Below are 21,673 nucleotides of genomic sequence, written 5' to 3'. Positions count from 1 at the left end.
ACCTTTTCCACTTGGGAATTCTGCTGTCATTCATTCTTCTGATGTGTAAACACTGGATGTGATGCTTGTGATAGATAGCAAGAAGCAAACCATTCCCTCAGGAGGTCCCTCATACTCCTGCAAACCCAGGTTTCACAGGAACATCTAGTCCTCAGGTAGCTTCACTGACAAGCAAATGTCCCACAGTTTAAGATGGCATGCTTGCAAAGAGCTGCTGATTGGTAGTCTAGGAGCCAGAAATATTTTTAACATTTTGTGTCCTTAAGCCTCCTATGATAGAAGGCACTTAGATTTTCTTATTCCTTCACTATTAAGATACATAGCTCAATATGACCAAAAAATAAATCCACCTCCTGAACAAATCAGATCAATATTTCAGGGAGTTATACGAGTAAAGTGTCCGATGACTGCTTGTGAATATACATTCAGAATAATACTAATTTTTTTCACTGTGAAAAGAAATATATTATTTCCTAGCTTACCCATGCAAGATCACAATTGGAATACAAATTAAAAAAAAAGAAGACTAAAACAAAGAAAGTAATCCTGGTTGTTATTTAACTGCTTATGAAATCTATGATAAGAGAACATTAAAAAAAAGATCAATTCCTTCATACATATATGGCTTAAATAGAGGAAGTACTTTTTTTTCCCCAGAAGGAAAATCTTACATTCCTTATTTGCATTCATTTAAGGGGGTATCGAGCAATGTCTCTAGAAAGTTTATTTAAAATAAAGCATAGTTGGCTCAGCACATGTTCATGAAGCCAAGAAAAATGTGCCTAGTACATTTGATATCTTAACCTTCATGCTACTCATTAAGGTAAGTTAAATGTTCTTGTCTGCACATAAGATCTGGCAATGACCCATAAAACTGAGGTTAATTAGTTTGCCTCTGTAGCAGCCCTCCTCCATTAAGAGTGCAGCATGGGATGAGCCTTTGTTGGAATCACAATTGAAGGTTCATACACAGCTCGTGTCACTACTCTGCATGATGTGTGTTGTGCTGTGGAGCACTGCAAGAAAAACAGCATTTAAGTGTGTATGTGTCTATCTATATATATTTTTGAGGCCCTTCAGTTACCATAAATTCTCTGGTACTGAAGCATTCAAAGGACAGAAAATTTTTTCCCTCTACAGGTGTCAGCTGTCCCTTGCTATGCCAAGCTGCTCTTACATCACACCACACTGACAGGATGGTGGGGATGATGAATCAGGTTTCTTTTCCAAACTGAGAACTGAGGTGGGCTCTACTGTGGATCATTTCCATTCTTAGTGTTCTCTGGACCAAGATATGTCCTTTTTCAGAGGTCTTTCACATCACTTTTCTTCAATCCAACAGTTAAGAAAGATTTTTGGTTATTCAAGAATGAGGGTCAGGTCAATCTTCCCTTGATATAAAGATCCTTGCCACATAACTCCCCTTCAAGTTATATAAATACTACTGCTCCTATTTCACAGATTTAGACACTGTGGCACAGAAGAACAGCACAAATGTGTGGAGGTCATGTACAAAAAAAAAACCAGTAGTTAAACCCAGGGGAGAAAAAAAGGTTGTTTTTTTAAAAATTGTCCTCGGTATTTTACTATTTACATGATCAAAGAGTCCTCAGGTTTCTAGTCAGTGTCTCTTGGAAGGCGTTTTCAGAGCTGGAGGGAAACACATGAGAAAATGTTCCTTCTCCTACAGAGAAAGGCCCAATAAAGAAGTTTTATGAACTCTAGGGTGAAGAAAACTCCATTACCCAGCTCTTTTGAAAGCTTACTAGTTGAGCAGTGGGCTAAGTGGAGACAATTCAAAGCAGCAGTGGTAAGTGGTTTGAAAAGGAACAGAGATATATTTATTCAAGAGAAAAGACACACAAGAAAGAAAATAGCAGCAAAGGAATGCTAGAAAAGAGCTAGTGAACTATTCTTCTAATAACCATTCATGACATGAATCAACCCTAGTCTTTAAGACAGAACAGTCACAGTTTAGAGTAAATAAAAAAAAAAGTACTTTTAACCCAAAGAATAACCATGGTAAAGGAAAAAGACCAGTAGAAATCACTAAATATAACAAATTGTTGGTAGCATTCAGTTCTGCATTCAGACACCTGAGTTTTGTGACTCCGAGGTAGTTATGCCCAAATTTCCATTTCATCCAGTGAATCTGGAGAGATACTCAGCAGAGTAAATCACTCCTTCGGTGTCACTACGGGTCTCTTTGGATTCTGTTGTCTGGACTAGATCTCAGTCGATGGTAGCAGGAGCTCATAGATGCAAAGAGTGTGTAGTCACTCAGTTTAGGAGGTGTCACATATGGAGCTGACTCCTACCCAGTCTACTCCTTCAGGAAAAGTTAGCAACAGTGAAACAAATCCTGCAATGATAAGTAAATTAACTTCATGAGTCACCCACATCTACTTCAAGTCCCAAGAGGGTAATTTAACGTTGATACTGCCTCTAAAGCCCATTTACTGCTTTATGCATCTGCAATAGCCATTCTTTGTTGGACAGCTTTGCTGTGGTCTGCATGCACTGATCCCTTGGGTCACTTGTACTGAAATCAGGGGGTGGCAGTGCTTACAACTGCACAAATGTAGCTAGGCACATTCAAGGGGAAGTGGGACATGTCCCTGATGAATGAATAATGACCTTTGCAGTAGTTTTTGGAAAAAGTCAATTAACCAGTGCACAAAGCCCCAGTCTTGTGAATAAAAACCGGAGACTTTTCCACTTGGGCTGATCAAAGAGACCAAAAAACCAACAAACATAAAACATCAAACATCGACAAGCGATTCGGGATCTGGAGGAGATTGCTAAAAGAAAAGTCAAACTCCCCAAAGTTTCTCTGCAGTCATCAGTAAGGGCATCAGCCCTGCTGGGTCTGCTGTCTGCATAAGCTCCATGCACCAGCTCCCCTTAGGTGGTATAGATTTTTATTTGTTTCACATCATTTTTATTGGAGATGGCTTTGCCAAGGCATGAAAAGCTCTTCTTGACTGACAGGTCAGTTCTGGTTTTTCTCTTCTTCCTCTACATGCACCATCAAAAGGGGGAACCTACAGAGATGTCATGGGAGTAAGTCTGGGTCTGGAATCGTGCTGCTTATGGCTGTTCCCAAGAACTTGTGCAAAACTGGAGTGGACATACCCCAGAAGAGTTTAACAATAAATGCTCTAGAGAAAATGTTTCATCTTGATTTTTAAGAATCATTTTTCCAGAACCATCAAGCTTGTCTTTAACAACATTTGCAATTATTATCCAGAGACATTTTATTGTAATAAACACTGAACTTAATAGATGTGAAAAGGGTCATTCAGACCAGAAGTAGTTTTAGTCTTTCTGGAGCACATGAGCTCTTATTACATTTAAGGGAAGCTGATAAAAATGGTATTGTTTTCTACTGAAAATCTGTTCAGAATAGACATAATTGTTGTAGATGCCACTCTAGAAAATGGAAATTAGCACCTCTCATTATGATAAACTGCTCTGAAGAGAAATTCCTTTGTGTTTACTTAGTGCATAATGGACAGTCTATTTGCAGCTGTTCTTTCTTGTGTTTCATCAACACAATGGGAGTTAATTAAAAAATACTGAAGGAACTGCAGTACCTAATTCATTCGGACTTGTGGGGTTATGAGGGTGCCTTTTAGCTTTTACTACTTACTGCTGCAATGAGCAGTATCAACTTTGTTTTTTTTTAATTCCTACAATTAGTATCCCAAATTATCCCATCCTTGGCTCTATGTCCCATTTAGGCATCTGCTGTTTTCAAAGAGAAACAGGGCCAGATCACACAGGAGGTCTTGGAGTCTCCTTTTGTTTAGCTTTTGTCTATGAAACATAGCTAGAATCTCAATCAAACTGATAACCTAGTATTCATGAGAGTCATGGCCCTTTATAAAATTGTCTAATCTCGATTAACTGAGATGTGTTGCAAAGTTTGTGGCAACGAAAGAAGGAAAAAGCTTTTCTCACACTATTCTTGTAGGAAGGACATGTTATCCAATTGTTTCCTCTCTGCTGTTGTCCAGAACAGCATAAAACAATGTACGAAGCACATGCTGAAGGGAGGAACTGCAAAGTACTGCTGGTGGTTCTTTGTTTTGGCTGGATAGCAAATGGTTTGATGATTCAATACTTGAAGCCACATTACAAAATCTTGTGTGTGATCACTAACAGTCTGCCAGGTGTAAAAGGAGGTGGCTTTTTCATTATCCCATTGGCTGTGTAAGGAGATCACAATCAGTCAGGTGCCTGCTTACCCTGCAGTTCCTGAGATGTGGAAGGATGATTCCAGGGCTGCCAGTTTGGGTCTTTATGCCTTCCCAGTATAATTTTGGTTTCATAAATGTTTAGCTTATCTTGTTACATGCTGGGAATTGGTAGAAAAACACTCACAGTATATTTTTTTCACGATGCTTGTTATTGCTAATGCATGCATATCTAATTTAAAAAATATTCCTCTTCAAAATATTTACAAAAATGTTTACAGAATTAATTTTAGTAGTAATACAGTTGATCATGAAGCTAACTGCAGGCAGTGATTACACTATGGCACAGGTACAATGAATCAATTTGTCATAAGGCCACCTGAGCACAACTAACTTGCATGGGAGAGAACATCATGAAACAACCTCTTGACAATGCTTTTTGTTGCTTCAGTTGTCTTTTAGCTTCCAGTTCCAGTAGGAACTACAGGTCTTAGATTAAGTGCTCTCAAATAAAGTGTCTGTATTGTATACATGCTACTGTTAATAATTCCAGATCCTCTGAATCCTTACATAGGACTTTTTGTCTCCTGAATGAAGAGCATGTTAGATTTACATTTCACTGGGAAAACCAACTATGTTAGATAGATGAGTGGTGAAAAGTAGGAGTTACAAAACAGTTTGTATTACCACCCTGCCTTGTAGACATGAACATTTATTATAGAATCATGCAATGGTTTGGGTTGGAAGGGATTGTTCCTGAGCCTTACCACCCTCACAGTCAAAAGTTTCTTCATAATATATAATCTCAACCTACTCTCTTTCAGTTTGAAGCCGTTCCCCCTTGTCCTACCACTATATACCCTTGTCAAAAGTCCCTCTCCATCTCTCTTGTAGCCCTTTTGGGTACTGGAAGGTTCCAGTTTAAACTGGAAAATAAGGTTTTCCAAGGAGCTTCACTTCCCCAGACTGAACAATTCCAGCTTCCTCAGCCTGTCTGCATAGGAGAGATGCTCCAGCTCTCTGATCATCCTCATGACTCTCCTCTGGACTTTCTCCAACAGGTCAATGTCCTACTTATGCTGGGAATCCCTGAGCTGAACAAGTGATACTCTCCAGCCTCACAGTAGCCCATTAGACTCATCTAATAACGGAAAGGCATATTTTATAGTTTTGTAATTTTGTTTCTTCCAAATATCATGATGACGTTTTTTGTTATTTATTCTTTATTAAACAATAGTGGAGAAGAAAAATATTCAGAAGAAAAGGATTTTTATGGAAAGAAGACACATATTATGACAAAAAGCTTTGTACTGTCTTCTGGTCTATTGGCTTCCATAAATTTCAGTTAGTTTTCAAGGAAGGCTGGAGTCAGAGCTAAAGAACAGGAGAAAGATAGACACAACATTGGGGACTGATTTCATAACAGCATACTCTTAAGCTTTTTCTTGTTTTACTGGAATAGAAAATGAGCACAAAACAGTTCCTACAATTCAAATTCGTTCTAAAATATCAGTATGGCACCATCTGACTTTAATGCTTATTGTGCTGTGTTTCTCTAGAACAGCTTTGACTGATCTGTTGTTAAAACTTCTTTTAATTCTTCTGCACTATTTCTATTTTCTACTGATTTAGATGTCTCTTTTTCCATTTTTTTACTTTTTTTTAAGTTGTTTTGAAAATTGCTAGACAACTTCAATAAAATATACATTTCTCAGGAGTACTCATAGTTGATAATGACATGGAAAATACCAGAAAAAAGGATTTTATGCCTTTTATTGTTCAGCTTTATATGACTAAATTGCTGCAGAACATCAAGATGAATAAGAGCTACAAGGTCGTATTCTCTGGTCAAAACAAGGGATACACCTTGTTAGAGAATTAAAAGACTCTAGTACTAAACAGCACAAGCAGAATAAAACCTCCTTTCAGCTGAGGGGAGCAGTAGTCACCTCCTGAAAATCAAACCCTTTTGAATAGGCTTGTAGATGGGCAGTTGAATACTGATGATATGAATGGCCATTAGCCTGTTAATAAATGTTAATCCAAATATTATAACTTACCTTAAATTATCTCAGTAATGGCATCCAGTAACTTGACTCTGTCTCTCTTGCCATGGGTACTGCTTATAGTTACATGATTTAAAACCACTGCCTGGACTACAGAGTCCCTCTATTGATTAAGTGTCTTTTAAGGGCATTATTTTAGAGGCCTCCTACAGTCCTTCTAGGGCACAAAGGAAAGTTTCTTAGTTCACTAGCAGTTCTGATCCTGAACAAGATAGAGCGGTGGACTTAAAATTAGTAAGTATATTCAGAGTAGAGGCACTAACTTGATGAACTGGGAGCTTGGAATTCTTTATTAAGCCAAGAGGAATGTACAACCACCCTGCTGGTAGAAGTGTCTCGTTACTGTAGGGGGCTGAAATAATTTCATTCCCCTTACTCATTCCATCTCTGTCCACTTCCCTGACACATCAGCAAGGGTCACTAGTCAGTGGTAGCTCTGAAAAAGGCTTTTTTTTTTTTTTTTTTTTTTTTAACACCCCTCTCTTTAGCAAAGAGCTGAGAACACAGGAGACACAGGTCACTAAAATACAGTCAGTCTCATTCACTGTTGACCAGGATAACATTTGAACAACCTAGTTTAGATATCAAAGTACCCCACAAGAGTTTTATCCTTAGTGAATCCAAAATCCATCTACTGGATTGGATACATCCAATTACTTCTCACTAATTTCTTCCAGGGAAAGCTCCCATACCTGAGGATCTGGTACTCTGGGATTTTTCTCCTATATGAATTACAGTTCAGGGTCTGCCTCCTAGCTGGCATTGGCTATAAATCTCATTATTCTGTTTGAGTCCATGTGACCACCCCAGATTTGCAAGGAATGGAAGGCAGCAGATAATTTTTATCTTGATTTTATCTTAGATTTCTACTGGAAAGCAAAACATGGAGGTTATGCTTTGATGACAAGAAACAAACAGCAGCAGCGAATGTGAAGGCACAACATCTAAAATCTGACTTTAAAGTGTTTGGATTTCTACCACAAATGGGTTAAGCAGTAGGATCCTTTGAGGGAAAGTGTGGTAAATATCTGTCCTGGTATCTACAAAATCATAAGTGCATGTAAATATTTCTTCCCCTCAACAATAAGGAAGAAAAGTCTGTTACTGGCTTTAGAAAACAGCTCTCCTACTAAATCAGAATATGGAAATGGATTGTGAAGAGCAATATAAACTTTTCACATTCCTTTATTTGTTGGATTAACCAGCATGTTATACTTGGAGTTTCGTCCTCCAAGTGCCGATGGAGCAACATGAAGAAAAAATTTCTGTGGGGAGCATGGTTCTTTAGAGAAAAGTACAAGATGAAAGAAAGTCTGGATAAATATGAAGCTTTACTTATAAACTCACAGTCAAAATATTGGCTTCTATCAAGAGAAAAAAAAGGCTAAAATTTAATATCTGACCAGAGGTTTAGATAGGTTTTCTTTAAATTGTGAATTATTGTTTGCCCTTTTAAAAATAAAGCCTCAGCTATTGTGATCATAATTTTTAAATATGAAGCACTTTAAACCATTCTTATAAAGACCATGAGGTCTCCAAAATTAAGATTATTCTTTTATTTTTAAAACAAAATCTGAACTTTATCCTCATGCCAATTTAGAAGGATTTTAATATTCTTACCACCAGTGTATGTGTGTGTATATATATATATACATATATATATAAGCACACACACATATATCTACATACATATGTATATATGTATACACATATCTAAAAATGAGACTTTATGGTACTTAACCCTCTTAAAGTGTCTTTTCCAATCCCAGTCCAATCTGCTCTTATTTTCGAGGTTGCAGAGTACTGACAGTTGATTAAATTCTAGACTTGTAAGAGCTTGGTAAAACCTACATAACATGTAAGCTGCTTTAAAAAGTTTAAAAAACAAATCCAAAAAACAATCCAGAGTTCATCAATCTGCAGAGAGCTTCTTAAAGCCATGAAAAATAGAGATTGTTGCAGAGGAAAGTGTGAAAAAATCCTCTGGAAGTAGAGGTAGAAGGAAATAAACGGTCAAACAGACCAGGTTTTTTTTTTTTTAATGGAAAAAGAGATTAGGGCAGGATTACAGTTTTTCCAAAGATATCAGGCAGAAGATACTAAATATGCCAACAGCAGATTGTTCTGAAGACTAAGGGCTGTCTCCTCATTTAACAGCCCTGATTCCCATACTAGAAAGATAGAATGTGTGTGTCCTCTTCCTACCTGGAAAAATGATTCTTCTGGTAGGTGAGCTCTAATTATTTATGCAAATCGAATTAAACAATATCCAAACTGTTGTGACTTTCAAAATAAGCTTTAACTGGATTTGTGGAATCCCTGATGAGAAAGAGATTACCTGGAATGCAGGTGTTCAGTAAGCCAGTGGCAGGACTTGCAGGGAGGAATTGTCTGTAGGGTATTCTCATTACACCATTTAATGTGGAAAAGGTTTTCTTCTTCCTTCCCAGTGATCTGACTCAAGCCATAATTAAAACTTGCAGGTGGCCCTCTTTGTGCCACCTTGATGGGAAGCATCCCTGGAAGCCCAGTGGATCAGGTTTGATGTGGGCCTGGACCTCCTGGCCTGAACACTCCCTGCAAGACTGGAAGCAGGCAGTGCCTGCTCCCCACCTTCTCTGCTGCCTCCAGCCCTCAGCTCCGTTTCCTCTGACGGTGTTTTAGATGCCCTAGACCATTTTCATAAGGATTAAGGAAGCTACTAAGAAGGGCCTTTATTTCTACATAAAAGGACCTTCTCTTTGTGGAATTTGAGATTATTTCTGCAGAGAAAGGGTCCTGCTTGCTGAGGACTGTCTTGGAGAGGGATTTAAACAATACAACTAAATATTAAATACAACTATTTGTGCACTGAAACTGCACAAATGTAGTGCTAAAATTAGAATATTTTCTCCATTTGGCTTGTCAAGACTTAAAACCTGCAGGATTTCTTTCTGATTTGAGTTTACTCCCTCCCAATAGTTTATCACAGCAGGGGCAGAGCAGCCTTGCTGGCGAGCTCTGTGCAAGAGGTAAAGAGTTTTCTCATCATGAATGATGCATAACCTGCTCCACTGAGAACAAGAATGAATACCTCTCCAGAGGATGAATGCAAAAGTCAAACAGATATAGACTGTTTTCTCCTCTGATCTCAAGCAACTTCTTTGTAAAATGTTATTAGGTGCTCTAAATCTACTAGAAATAATGCAAACAAAATGTTTCAGAGAGGATATATATTGGGTTTGCTGAACAGTCATCCAGACCCCAGGTTATTCATGTTAGTAAAATGCAGTTTAACAGCTTTGCTTAGCTTGAAAGCAGCCTCCCATCCATATTTTCCTATTGCTTTGTCCAGCCTTCATTAGTCTCATTGGTCTACAGCAGTCTTGGATAGAGTTGAAGTGTGGCCATGACACCAGAGAAGTTTCTAACTATGACTAAAGGCCTTTTCTATGAATAACTGTCATGTAATGTGATCTTATTACAAGAGAAGGGCTAAGGCCTGGACTATTTTATAGTCTTCTAGCTAGAATAACATTAGTTATTTAAGTTTTATGATTTTCCCTGTTTAGTCTTTTTAAGGCTTCATTCCCAGCTTCAGTTAGTCAAATATTCCTGCACAATTTCTGTTGCACAATAATATTCCTGGCTTCACTACACAATAATTTTTTTCGGATATGTATAACTTGACATATATATGTGTGGTGCAGGAAAAGGCAGATGACAAAGTTATCTGAGAGACTCTTTATAATTAATTTGTAGTATTTCACGGTTTAAATGTTAAGCAAATTTCAAGTAAAGATTGGAGAAAGAGCAGGTTAGGACACCTGATATATATTGAATGCAATTCTTCATAAAGTCATCCTCTCAATACGTGTCTGGATTTAATATATCGTTCATCTAAAACTTAGAGATTTTGTATCCTGAGAAATAGAAATGAAAAAGAAATTTAATGCAGGCTTCTGCTCTTCATGAAGGAAATGTCACAGCATTTTTACAAAGAAAATTAAATACTCATTGGTTTTGAAGAGTTTTCAGTAGCTAATTAGGAAAGTGAGTTAGACTATCTATTTTCATTGCCCAGATAGGATGAAAGTAGAATTACCTGCCGTGTCCTTACAACAAAATCAAGCTAAAAACAAAGACGGTGTCTTTGAAGTGTTCATTAAAAAATATAGTACTGGTTGTCAACATTTTTGAAAGATGTAGATATCAAATGAAAGTATTAAACAAAAATTTCAAACAGGTAGTAGAAAGTTATGATATTGTTATAATAAAATGGATTTATGAAAACTGAGAGCCTCATGTTTGTTTTTTATTCATAATTGCAATGTTTTGAGAACAAAATCGGAGGACATTTTTTGGTGGCCATATCTTGTTGCTTGATATAAGTACATTTCTTAAGAACAGGCCACTAACCACAATTCATTAGAAAATATTTAAATTTATTTTATCAATAACTGCTAAACAGAGGCTGTTTTTATGAAACATTTGTCTGTGCTGCCTCCTGCAGCTTGCTTCTCTGATATTTTCATCTTTTGAGGATAAAAGTACCTTCTGGTACTCATCAACTCCTTTAACTATGTCAAGCTCTGAAATGTTTTAGATTTTCAAAAAATTCTAATTTTTAATGGAAATTAAAAAATAAGTAGACACAGATGTTCTCTCAGTTTCACAGGGTGCTGGGAGTTCAAATGGTATCACACAGATGATACTGTACAGGTAAGAGCATAAACATCATTAGCAACGACTGCTGGAGTAATTCTCCTTTGTAGCCACACTGCTGTTCGTTTTCATAATAGAGTAATTAGAATTAGGAAGTTCATTGCAATTAAAAATGCTAATATGTACTTTTAACTACCCCAGGTGATTAAAAACAAAAGAATAACAATAGAAAATCAGATCCTTGCTGATCTGAAAATACAACTGAAAGTCCTGACTTTCTGAACACTTCTGAAAATTTTGTCTACAGGTCTTGTTGAGAATAAATGGGGATGGGGGTGGCAGAATGAGAAAAGGTGTACAAGCTTTATTGTATATAGAGTTTTGGAAACAGACATTGAAAACTGAGTCACTTCAAAAGTGTAGTCAGGTTGCCCTGGATCAGCCAGGCTCACAAAGTCTTTTGCATCATCCAGGTCTGCACTGCTTGCACTTCCTTTCTGTGCAATTACTGAGTGAGCTGCAATTGGTGTAAAAGCTGAACTTGCATCTGAAGATATTTTCAGTGGAAAATGAGCCTATGGAGCTAATTCAGATTTACAGAGACCATAGGCTCAGACATTTCTGAACAGGAAAATGTTTTTCTGAACTGGAAAACTTCACAGCAAAAAAATAGCACAAGGAACTCTTGAACCCTGAAAACCCACAAAGGGAGACACTGCTGAAAATAATGACATCTTAAAAACACATGACATCCAAATTTCAGGTCAGAGTAACATAAAGAACAACAAAAACATTTTTTCATCCATACTGGGATTTTAGGGATTTCACCTCCTATTTTCATGAATGAAATTGCTTTCACTGAAAAAAAAAAAATCAGCTCATATATATAAAATTTGTCTGGAAATACAGAAAAATTTCTTGTTTTCCACCAGCAGCAGAAGCTGAAACAGTAGAAAATTTATATTTGTATTCCCGAAAATCCACACTCCTTAGAGGGTCCTTAAAAACCTCTGGCAATGAGAGATCCTTCCTTGTCAGTGTTATTGTTTCCTTGCAGCTCTACATTTCTAATGGTACCTCTTGCTTTTCTCTAAAACACAGATTATAAAATGTTTGGCAATTGGGTGACATTCCATGACTGGCTCTTTTAGACACTGCACAATACTGCATAATCATAGCAGTAGTATTTATCATTATTAGAATGACAGAAGATTAGAGATTATGAATCCAAGGGACATTGAGAAATTGGAAAGGTCATTTTGGGAGAGCAGAAATTTAATTTCTTGGTTTCAAAAATACACAGTAATGAATAGAAGTATATCTGAAGTATTTTTATAAATTCCATGATTATATAAAATTGGAGCATCGTTCTGTAATTGTTTATGGACAAGTACACCACTCCTTGTTGTAGCTTAAAACTCATGTTTTGTTCTTACTTTAATTTTACTGATCTTCTGATTTAAACAAAGTAAATTAAAAACAGACCTTACAGGATCTTTCTGGCAAGCTGTCACACTTCATATGACATGCCATACATATGACATGTCAATATATTTCAATTTTCTATTATTTTCAGTATAAGAAGCAGAGGATGTGTGGAGATGAAAGAAGCCTCAAAAGATTTAATTTAACTCATTCACTACTACAAAAAGCAGTACCACCATTGAAAGCAACAAAAAACTTACCCTGACAGTAAGTACCCTTTAGTTTAAACAGTTTCTGGGAAGTGAAGGGGAAATAAATTGAAGTCGAAAAAAATTGGAATTCCTGAAACTATTGTTTGGAAGAATTACATAAATAATTATTCCTCTATTTTCTCTGCAAATTTTTGCTCCTCAAAAGTATTTTTAGAAATTTTCAGAAGTCACATCACAACTATCATCCTGCACACTCTTCTCCCACCTTTTTCCCCCTTCGTAGGAACTTAAAGTAATGGAAATAATTTAGTAAATTTTAATCCTTATTTTTTAAAATGTGATATGCATTAACAGCTAATAAGTTCTTTTTTTTTTTTTTTTTACATTCATCTGAACTACAGATTCCATGTATCATGAAATATTTGTCCTCAATATAGAAAAATGCTAGCAGTCTCTGAATTACTGCTTGTGTACTCATTAAGTGAGCATGAACAAGCTGCTAAAATAAGTGGTCACTTAAAATGTGACCTTGTCAGTCTTCTTAAAGCAGATAGGGTTAAAAATTGCTTAAATGAGATGCTACCTCAGAAGAAAATGGAAAAAATAGAATGCTGAGGGAAACAGGCTCTCCATTCCTCAAGATGTTCCAGTATTGAAACATTTGTTAATGTTGCTGTTCCAAATACAAATGAAAAGCTGAAACGTTTATTGAACATTTATATATATAGTAGTGTGCATAACAAAAAAATTACAAAGTCACAAGAAAATAAATCAGAAATAATTCAAAATGTTTTGTTTCAAAATTTTGAGTTAGTTTATTATTAAATTAAGTTTTAGAAGAAGTCTTTCATTTGGTGTCCTGTTATCTGTATTTTTCTCCTGTGGGCATTTTCCTTGGCCCAAGGACAATTCTCTTTATGCCTTTCCAGTCAGATGATGCCTGTGACACACCACTGTGTTTGGTTATAGGTGAATCTCAGCTGCAGTGAGGTAACACTCCAGGAAGTTCTGCCCTCAGGGAACAACACAGCCCTGAAACCTTGCAAAGCATGGGGCCAAAAATAAATTTGCAGTTCAACATGACTTAACAAAAACAAATATTTCAGATCCAACCACTACTTACCCCCTCTCCCTCACCCCCCCAAAAAATTCTGGCTACTCAAATGGAAAAAATCTGTTCTCATTTTCGTAATAGAAATTACTAGTTCAGGAAAATTGGATTTCTCAAAATATTTGTCTTTATACTAACTTATTTTGCATGAGAGGATAAAATAATTCTAATGAGAAAATCACAGAATAATATGGAACAAGAGAACAAGAGAATCTTTTGTTATTGCCATAAAGTTTTTTACGATGAACTCTAGAAAACTATGATCAAAGTAAAACTTACAAAATCATGATTTATGAAAAATTAGGCAAGAAGAAAAAGGAAAAAACCAAAACACCCCAAAATCCCCAAAAGGCATGAAAATATGATCCTGCAGTTAAAAAAAGAACAGAGCATCCTGGATAATATCCCTCAAAGTCTTTTCAGTCAGCAAAGGCTGCAGAGATGTTCTGGCAGAGACACCTGGCATTACTCAACACAGTCATGTGTACTGAGTCATTAGTCAATGAAGTCCAGAATATGACATCTTCCTAGAACTCTGTATAAGAGCATGACTTTCAGGGGGCAAATGAAATAAATTGGAGAAGTCATATACATAGTTATACAGCAGGGCAAAGTGAAAGGCTAAATTCATCTTAGAATGATACAGCAAGGTAACATATATGATATGGATGCTGCTCCCTTTGTACAAAATAATAAGCAGCAAACTTCTTTTTATTTGATATTTATTTTGGATCACAGAAGATGATTACCCAAGATTAACCATACCTGTTCAGATGAAAAAAGCATCTCACCCAGTTTGCTATTGCATACAGTGGCCAAAAGGTGATGAGTTTAAGAACAGAGAAACAGAACAGTGATACTTTGCTGCAGTGACCTCCCATCTGCAAAAATCCATCTATGAGCCTGAAAGGATGCTTTAGTATTTTCTCTGCCTAGACAGAGTTCACTTCCATGAACTTGCTTAGTTTTGAAAAACTCACAGAAGCAGTCAGATTGGAAGGACCACAGTGGGTCATGGGTCCAACCTCCCTGCTCAGGAAGAGCCATTCCAGAGCACATGGAACAGGATTGCATCCAGATGGTTCTGGAGTATCTTTCAGTTGACTAATGCAAGTTTTAACATCTACAACACTCTGAAACATGAAGTTCCCCTTTTTAAGAGGAGCTTAACCCCTCCTGTGTAAAGAAACATTTTAAAAACCTGCCAGCTGTTGTTTCATTTGATGGCCTCCTCTGTGGGACAGGATGATGAACAGCCACTCTATTCATCCTGTTTCTTGGGGGAAATCTTTTAGATGTCATATCAACTCAATACACACCAGCACAGCAACAGTACAAAACTCACCCAACCTGCACAAATCAGGTGGTACCACACTGGAGCCAGCAAGGCTCAAAAAGCCTGGTCTTATCCAACTATCATTACTAGTTAGTAAAAAAATAAGAATTTTATTCCTGGTGACCATACCTGTCGCTGGTTTTCTGTCTCTAGTCTCAGTCTGGCTTCCACACATCTTCTGGTCTCCAGGAAGGCTTGACGCTGTGCTCTGTCTGATAGGTAGCTAATGAAGATTCCTGCAGTGTTCATACACATAAATAACACTGCCTGAGCTGCAATCTGCAATGAACAACAAATAGGGTTTAATTAGACAAGAGAAGCAAAAAATGCCTGCTTAAAAAAATGAAAGAGAGAAGAAAACAGCTTTGTAGGCTGCAAAAATAGTAGTTAGGAAAGTTTGCATAAAAGAATGTCTTGGATCTTAAGCAGAGACATCAACTTTGTAAATTGTCTCTGCCTTGAGGATGAGATACGGAGTATTTGGGGGCATTAAACTCTGGTTGAACCACAAATGATATTTCCAAAAATTGACTCACAGAGCTCTAGCCAGGAATGATTACAAACATAATTAGCATTTTTTTTTTACACTGCCTCTTTTACAAGAGCAACTTTGTGATTTGTTCTACAGCTTTAGTTTGGGAAGCAAGCCATATTATGGAAAACAAAGAATGCCACTTAGCTAAGAATTAATATCAGTGATAATAATCATTGTATTATTATTGACCAAATTAAATACATTCATTTTCACGTGATGCCGAAGCACAAATTTGCACAATCTGAATTCTGAACCATTCAACAGGGGAAGCTGAAAGGATAACCAAATTCTTGCACAGTCAGTGCCTGTGTACACAGACTTTATTTGCTGAAGTTTACGTAAGAGCTGAACTGGTTTTACTTGTAGCAGCTGCGTCACAGCTTCTTTCTTTTCCATATGAAGTCAAGAGAGCCAAATGGGAGTTGATCATTGGACAGTGTAAATTTCAGTGAATTATTTGTCTGTCATTGACCTCTTTTTATGCTCTGCATGTTTGTAAGGCAAGGCACATCAACACCACTGAAGTGAGGATTGGTTGGGAAAGTGAGTAAGAAACTGGAAATATTTGACTGCCCTAGAGAGGACAAAGTTCTGCAGCCTCAGTACCTTTATCCAATATCTCATCCCTGTTATTGGTTGAGATTTCAAAGGCTCTGATAGCATTGGGTGATACCTACAGGATCATACAACACCAGAACAGCCACAACAGGGCAGATCAAATGTTCATCATTCAGGATATTCTCTAGGAGGGGAAAACAGAAAATTCTCGGGCAGGAGTAGAAGGATAAAACAGCAAATAGTGTGTACAAAAGTACAGCAAGTATTCAGTGATGCCTTGTCAAAACAGTCTTGAACACTCCAGCAATCTGTGGTTGCAGAACATTTTGGAATAGACATTTTATTTTACTATCATCTAATAATCAGTTTTCCTAAAATTGAAGTGTTATTTCTCCTAATAGGAGATTCCCTAATCTCATTGTAATGCTTTGACTAATATCTGCAGGTCTTGCTCCCCACAGTCATGTGGGTTTGAAAGTGAGATCTGATATCAGACCAAAAATATCTGGCAGAAACTTCAGCTTTATATATTCCCATATATCTGAAACTGGAGTATTGTTCTACTATAGTACAGGGAATTAATTTGCAATTTATATGTCATGATTAAATAATAATGCATATCCTGGCTCCAGATGAATTTCTGTTTAACCTTTTCCAGAAGCAGATGTCTAGACAAGGCTTGTGAGAAATAGGGCATGATTAGCATGATTCTTGCCTCTCCCTGTCTTCCAGGATCCTCTAAGCTGGAGGCGGTATGCTCAGTGCACCTGCACAACTTTTCCTGATGCCTTTCTCAAGTTAATAGTATGTTTGGCTCCTATGTCACTCAACAATAAAGATTTTTTACAATTTAATTAGATCGTTTTTGATAAAAATGTTTCCTTTTTTTTCCTTTAAATCACAGTTTTATCATTTCTTTGAGTACTGCGTGATGTTTATAAACAGTGGGTAATAATTTCCAATTAATTTGCTCATCACCATTCCTGATGTTACTGACTTAAAACTTAACCCCTTACTTTTATTTTTTAAAAAGGAGGAATTTGAAACTCTTTAGTTTCTCTGCGTGTATCACTATTCTCCCTTTGCACTTCTGCATTTTTCCTCTTATCTACCATACCCTATTTTACTGGAGAGATGCTGCCCTGGACCAGCCAGCTTCCCCCAGAACTCTCTGCCTTTGCTCCAAGATAAATCAGAGAAGGCAGTAATTTATCTATGAGATAACTCCTTTCTAGCACAAACTACCAAGAGGTGTATGGTGAGCTGATGGGAGATTGAGACTATCTCAGAACTGAGTTGTTCAGCAGGACAACTGAAATCAGCTGTGGGAGGTTGGAGGAATCAACTTTTCAAACCGTTTTGACTGACTTTTAACTTTGACCTGGACTGTATTTTCACACATACTAGGAAGGTAAGAGTAGAGGGTGAAAAAAAAAAAATCCCTCCAGAACACTTGAAAAGTGCATTTCAACAGTGAAAGTAGTGACAAGGTGGTCACCTTTGCTTGCAAATTTATTTACAATTTCCTCATAAGCCCAGTTCATTCACCCATCTCTGCTAATGCTCAGGACTTGTTCCACTCACTTCAGCAGATCTCCTTAGAGCAAATGCACTAGAATTTGGCTTTCAATTAGATTTCATGAGCATATAATTTGATTTGGAGAAAGGGAATAATGGAATATTTGTTACAGGTAAAACAACAGCTTATGCAGGAGCAGAATCAGCTTTTCTGGCACATGGTAGTCTGATTGAAACCATTCCAAAGAGTAAAGCACTGTGGCTTGCAAGGCATACTAATCAGAGGCTTTTGTTAATAAAAGAATTTAAAAAAATAAGACTTGAGTCTCTTATTGCTGCTCCCTTTTTCTAGAGCTTATGGGGGCCAGTTCCAGAAGTCCCAGAGGATTCTCTACAACCTATCAAGGCCAAGACAGACTGTTTTTGAAGATGAACAGAGTTTCACATCTTTTTTACTGATCTAGAAATAATCAATGCTCACACAGCAGGGAAGTTAGGCATAATTTGAAAAAAGAAAATACTTTCACAAGTTTATAAATCTATTTTTACCCTGCACAGCACTTAAATAACGAAGAGTACCAGCACAGGAAGTGATCTTAAAAAGCCATGAGTACTATATGCTGATTTCAAATAGGTCTCTGAGGAGGTCTGCTACTAAATATTTAAAAAATGCAAAGAAGGTATCCTTCCACACGCTGCTTGGGAGTATCTCTGTAACAGGATGGTCACTGTCCCTACTGCACATAATCCCATAATGGGATGAACAGAACTGAAGGAAGTTACTTGACAAGATCACTGAGGCAGTAGAATCACAGAGTCATCAAGGTTGGAAGAGACCTCCAAGGTAATCCATTCCAAGCATCAACCCAGCAGCATCATAATCACCCTTTATAACATCCCAAAGTTCCACATCTAGATGCCTCTTGAGCAGTTCCAGACTCAACTACATTCCTGGACAACTTGTTCCAATGCCTGATTACTCTCTCAAAGAAAATTTTGTTTTTAATATCTAATCCTGGCTCAGTCTAAGACCATTTCCTTTTGTCCTTTCACTTGAGACATGGCAGAAGAGACTGACTACCACCTCACTAAAACCTCCTCTGATGCAGTAGTAGAAATCAATGAGGTCCCCCTGAGTGTGCTCTTCTCCAGATGAAACAACCCCTGTTCTCTCAGCCTCTCTTCACAGGACAAGTTTTCCAGACACTTCACCAATTTCATTGCCCTCCTTTGGACATGTTCCAGCATCTCAATGTCCTTTTGGAAGTCAGGGACCCAAGAAGAAACAGCCATTAAAATTCTTACTCCAAAACTCTGCTCTTCATTTCTCCTAGGAGGTGATTAAGAACTTATTTCACATAGAAATCACTTGTCAAATAAATTGTCATTTATAAAGGGTCCTCCATACAGGCACCTCAAAACACATTGCAAAATCATTATGAAAACTAGCAAAAACCAAAGGAAATGGAAGGAGAGGATGCAAGACAGACATAAACTTAGTTTAAATTTATAGAACACATTGATTGAAATAACATCATTTTTATCTGCCACTCATATAAAAAAGGCTTTGCCAAGACAGCTGAAACCAAGAAAACATTTTGAGTTGATTTGGGAACCATCAGGTTTCAAAGAAACAATTAAAATGCCAGAGGTGGCTCATCAGGAAGAAGTGATAATCAAAGCAGGTACAGTACAGAAATGCAAAAGAACAGGAAAATTCATTGAAAAGATGGTGAAGTAACTCCCAAAACTCTGTTGTGATGTGGTTGGTAATCAGCTACAGACATTTTTAAAGGCAGAGTTGAATCTAGTTCAGGAAGCAGGAAGTTCAGAAGGGTAGAGGTGAGATACTGGGCTAAGCATAACAACAACTTTTAGGCATTTCTTCTATTAACAGCATCTAATTAAGTTGGCCTTCCTTAGGAGTTACACAGAATCCTGTAGCCTATGAGTGACTGGAAGCAAGTTAAAGAAGATTTAGCAAATGTCAGAAGTTTCAAGACTTCAAAAATTATAGCTGAACTGTATTTTAGTTTTACCATGATATCCCTTTTTGAAATATGCTATTGTCCATCAGGAAATTTAGAGCCATAAGGCCAGTCATTAACCAATGTCCATGGAGTGTGTAGTGATTGACTGAGTTCAGCACTTCCAAAGAACACATAACCTGAGGAAAAGTGACTATTTATGAACATTCAGCAAACCAAATGGATTTGAAATATGTTGATTGATAGATGGCCCTAAAATATTGTAACTGATGCAGGCAATCTTCATCATGAAGTTGAGACAACAACAGCATATATCCACATGGAAAGCACAGTGGAGGCAGAGGAGAGAAAGCTGACTAAGTTTAGAAATTATTCTGAAATCCAGAAGGATTCACACAATGAACACACAGTAACACACAGTGAACTTGTGTGTTACTAGCTCAAGTGCAGAAATACACTCTAGATGTTTAGCAGAAGTAATAATAATGGGTTCATTATTAACCTCTTCAACAGGCAATTCTGTTCTGCCGCAGAGAAACAGAGCAGTGTCAGGGCTGATGTCACCCAAACACATTTAAGAAAGAAAGAAATGGTTTTCAATGTAATCCTCAGCTAAACATTCTTGGGGCTTTAGCAACAGTTTAGAGTCTTTCTTGTCTGTTTTGGAAAAACTGGGGCGCTAAACTTGGGCTTCTTAAAGAGTATTTTCAGCATGTGCCACATAATGAACTGGTTGCTGTGGTAATTATTATTGGATAATTAAGTTTGGAGAAGCATTTTGATTCTTCATTAGTTGTTATAAGAAATAGAAGTTCACCACAAGGTTCTTTTTTGTAATTAAAATGTCTCAGAAAATGCTTTCTCCCTTCTTGATCACTGTCTTGCTTGGGTTATTTGAGGGAAAATAAGATGCTTGTATAAGAAGAACTTATCACCAGGAATGGACTGAGAGTTGTACAAGAATACCAAAATGCTCTACTTTTTCTAAAATAAGAACATCTGGCAGCACAGACACTACTGCTTTCTCACTGCTGGGCTGCAGCAAACCTCTATCTCCCACTGAGAGTGTGATTTTATGAATCAAAGCTCTTGGCAGAGAAACTAGTAAGTACCTGTTCCTCTGTACTGCCTCATGCCCACCTTGATCCCACAGTACAGCTTCCCCTTCGTAGTGCCAGATCAATTATTTGTGGGACCATACTGTGAACTATATCAGGGAGCTTAGCCAACTTAAACAACAAACATTTGGTGTTGGCAGTGATTTTCATATCTAGAGCAATCGTCTGATTAAGTTCACAGCACAGCCTCCACAGGAAGAGGAAGCATGTGAACATTCATAGCTGGCACTGCTGCCAACTCATTAGATGGAAATCATTGCTGCCTTATTGTTAAATCACCTTGTAAAGAGTGTTTTTATTCCCCAGGCTCACTCATTCTGACTTCTCCTGGGTCTATCTGGTAAATTCCCCCGGCAGTGATAAGAGGGAGTTTTGTTTGTTTTAGTTTGTGGGTGCTTCTTCACTAACTTTTATTGGAAGCCAATCTGGCCCACAAAGGTGCCCAAACTGCTGCCACGACTTTCCAGAAAACTCACCTGATGTATTTTCCAGTGCATAAGTACAACTGGTATTTATCTCCTATTCACAGCTGGAGTGAGTGTTAGTTTTCATCTGATCTACATACAGGTACTTTACTGAAAGACAGAAATATGCCATACCCCTTGGAAGACGGGGATGGAGAATAGCATAATGTTTGTTTATGGTAAAGTTAGACTAGCACAGACTCTGATGGCTAAGAACAGCTTTACCCCACCCACCCTTGGTTTGCTACATAAGAAAGGAGCCATTTGTACCAGTGTCACCATCTGATTTCACGTTTAGAACTGAATTTTGTGGTTCAGCTGTGCACGGCTCCCATGGGAACATTGGCTGATTCTTCAAAAACTCTGATTTTATTTATGCCCCTAGGAGAACTGAGACCTCTTAAGAAATGTGGTCTTGCTACTTCCAGAGCAATCATTGGTGGGCTTCACTGTGCACTTAGGAACAGTCTGGTCTTTAAGGACATGAAATGTGCAGCCT

At 37.4% G+C, this 21,673-nt stretch overlaps 1 protein-coding gene across 2 annotated transcripts in view; it reads right to left on the bottom strand.

Moving 5' to 3' along the window:
* The window catches only part of ADCY8 (adenylate cyclase 8), a 118,958-nt gene that overhangs the window by 72,626 nt on the left and 24,659 nt on the right, over window positions 1-21,673 (bottom strand). For both annotated transcript variants that reach the window (XM_063410880.1, XM_063410952.1), the window contains exon 2: window positions 15,123-15,272. In XM_063410880.1, the coding sequence (XP_063266950.1) occupies window positions 15,123-15,272 (150 nt within the window). The remainder of the gene's footprint in view (window positions 1-15,122; window positions 15,273-21,673) is intronic.

This window comes from Prinia subflava, chromosome 1, assembly GCF_021018805.1.
Source record: "Prinia subflava isolate CZ2003 ecotype Zambia chromosome 1, Cam_Psub_1.2, whole genome shotgun sequence".
In the NCBI taxonomy this organism is placed as follows: domain Eukaryota; kingdom Metazoa; phylum Chordata; class Aves; order Passeriformes; family Cisticolidae; genus Prinia; species Prinia subflava.
Note: the sequence above shows the minus strand (reverse complement) of the source record. Positions and strands in the feature narration are given on the sequence as shown.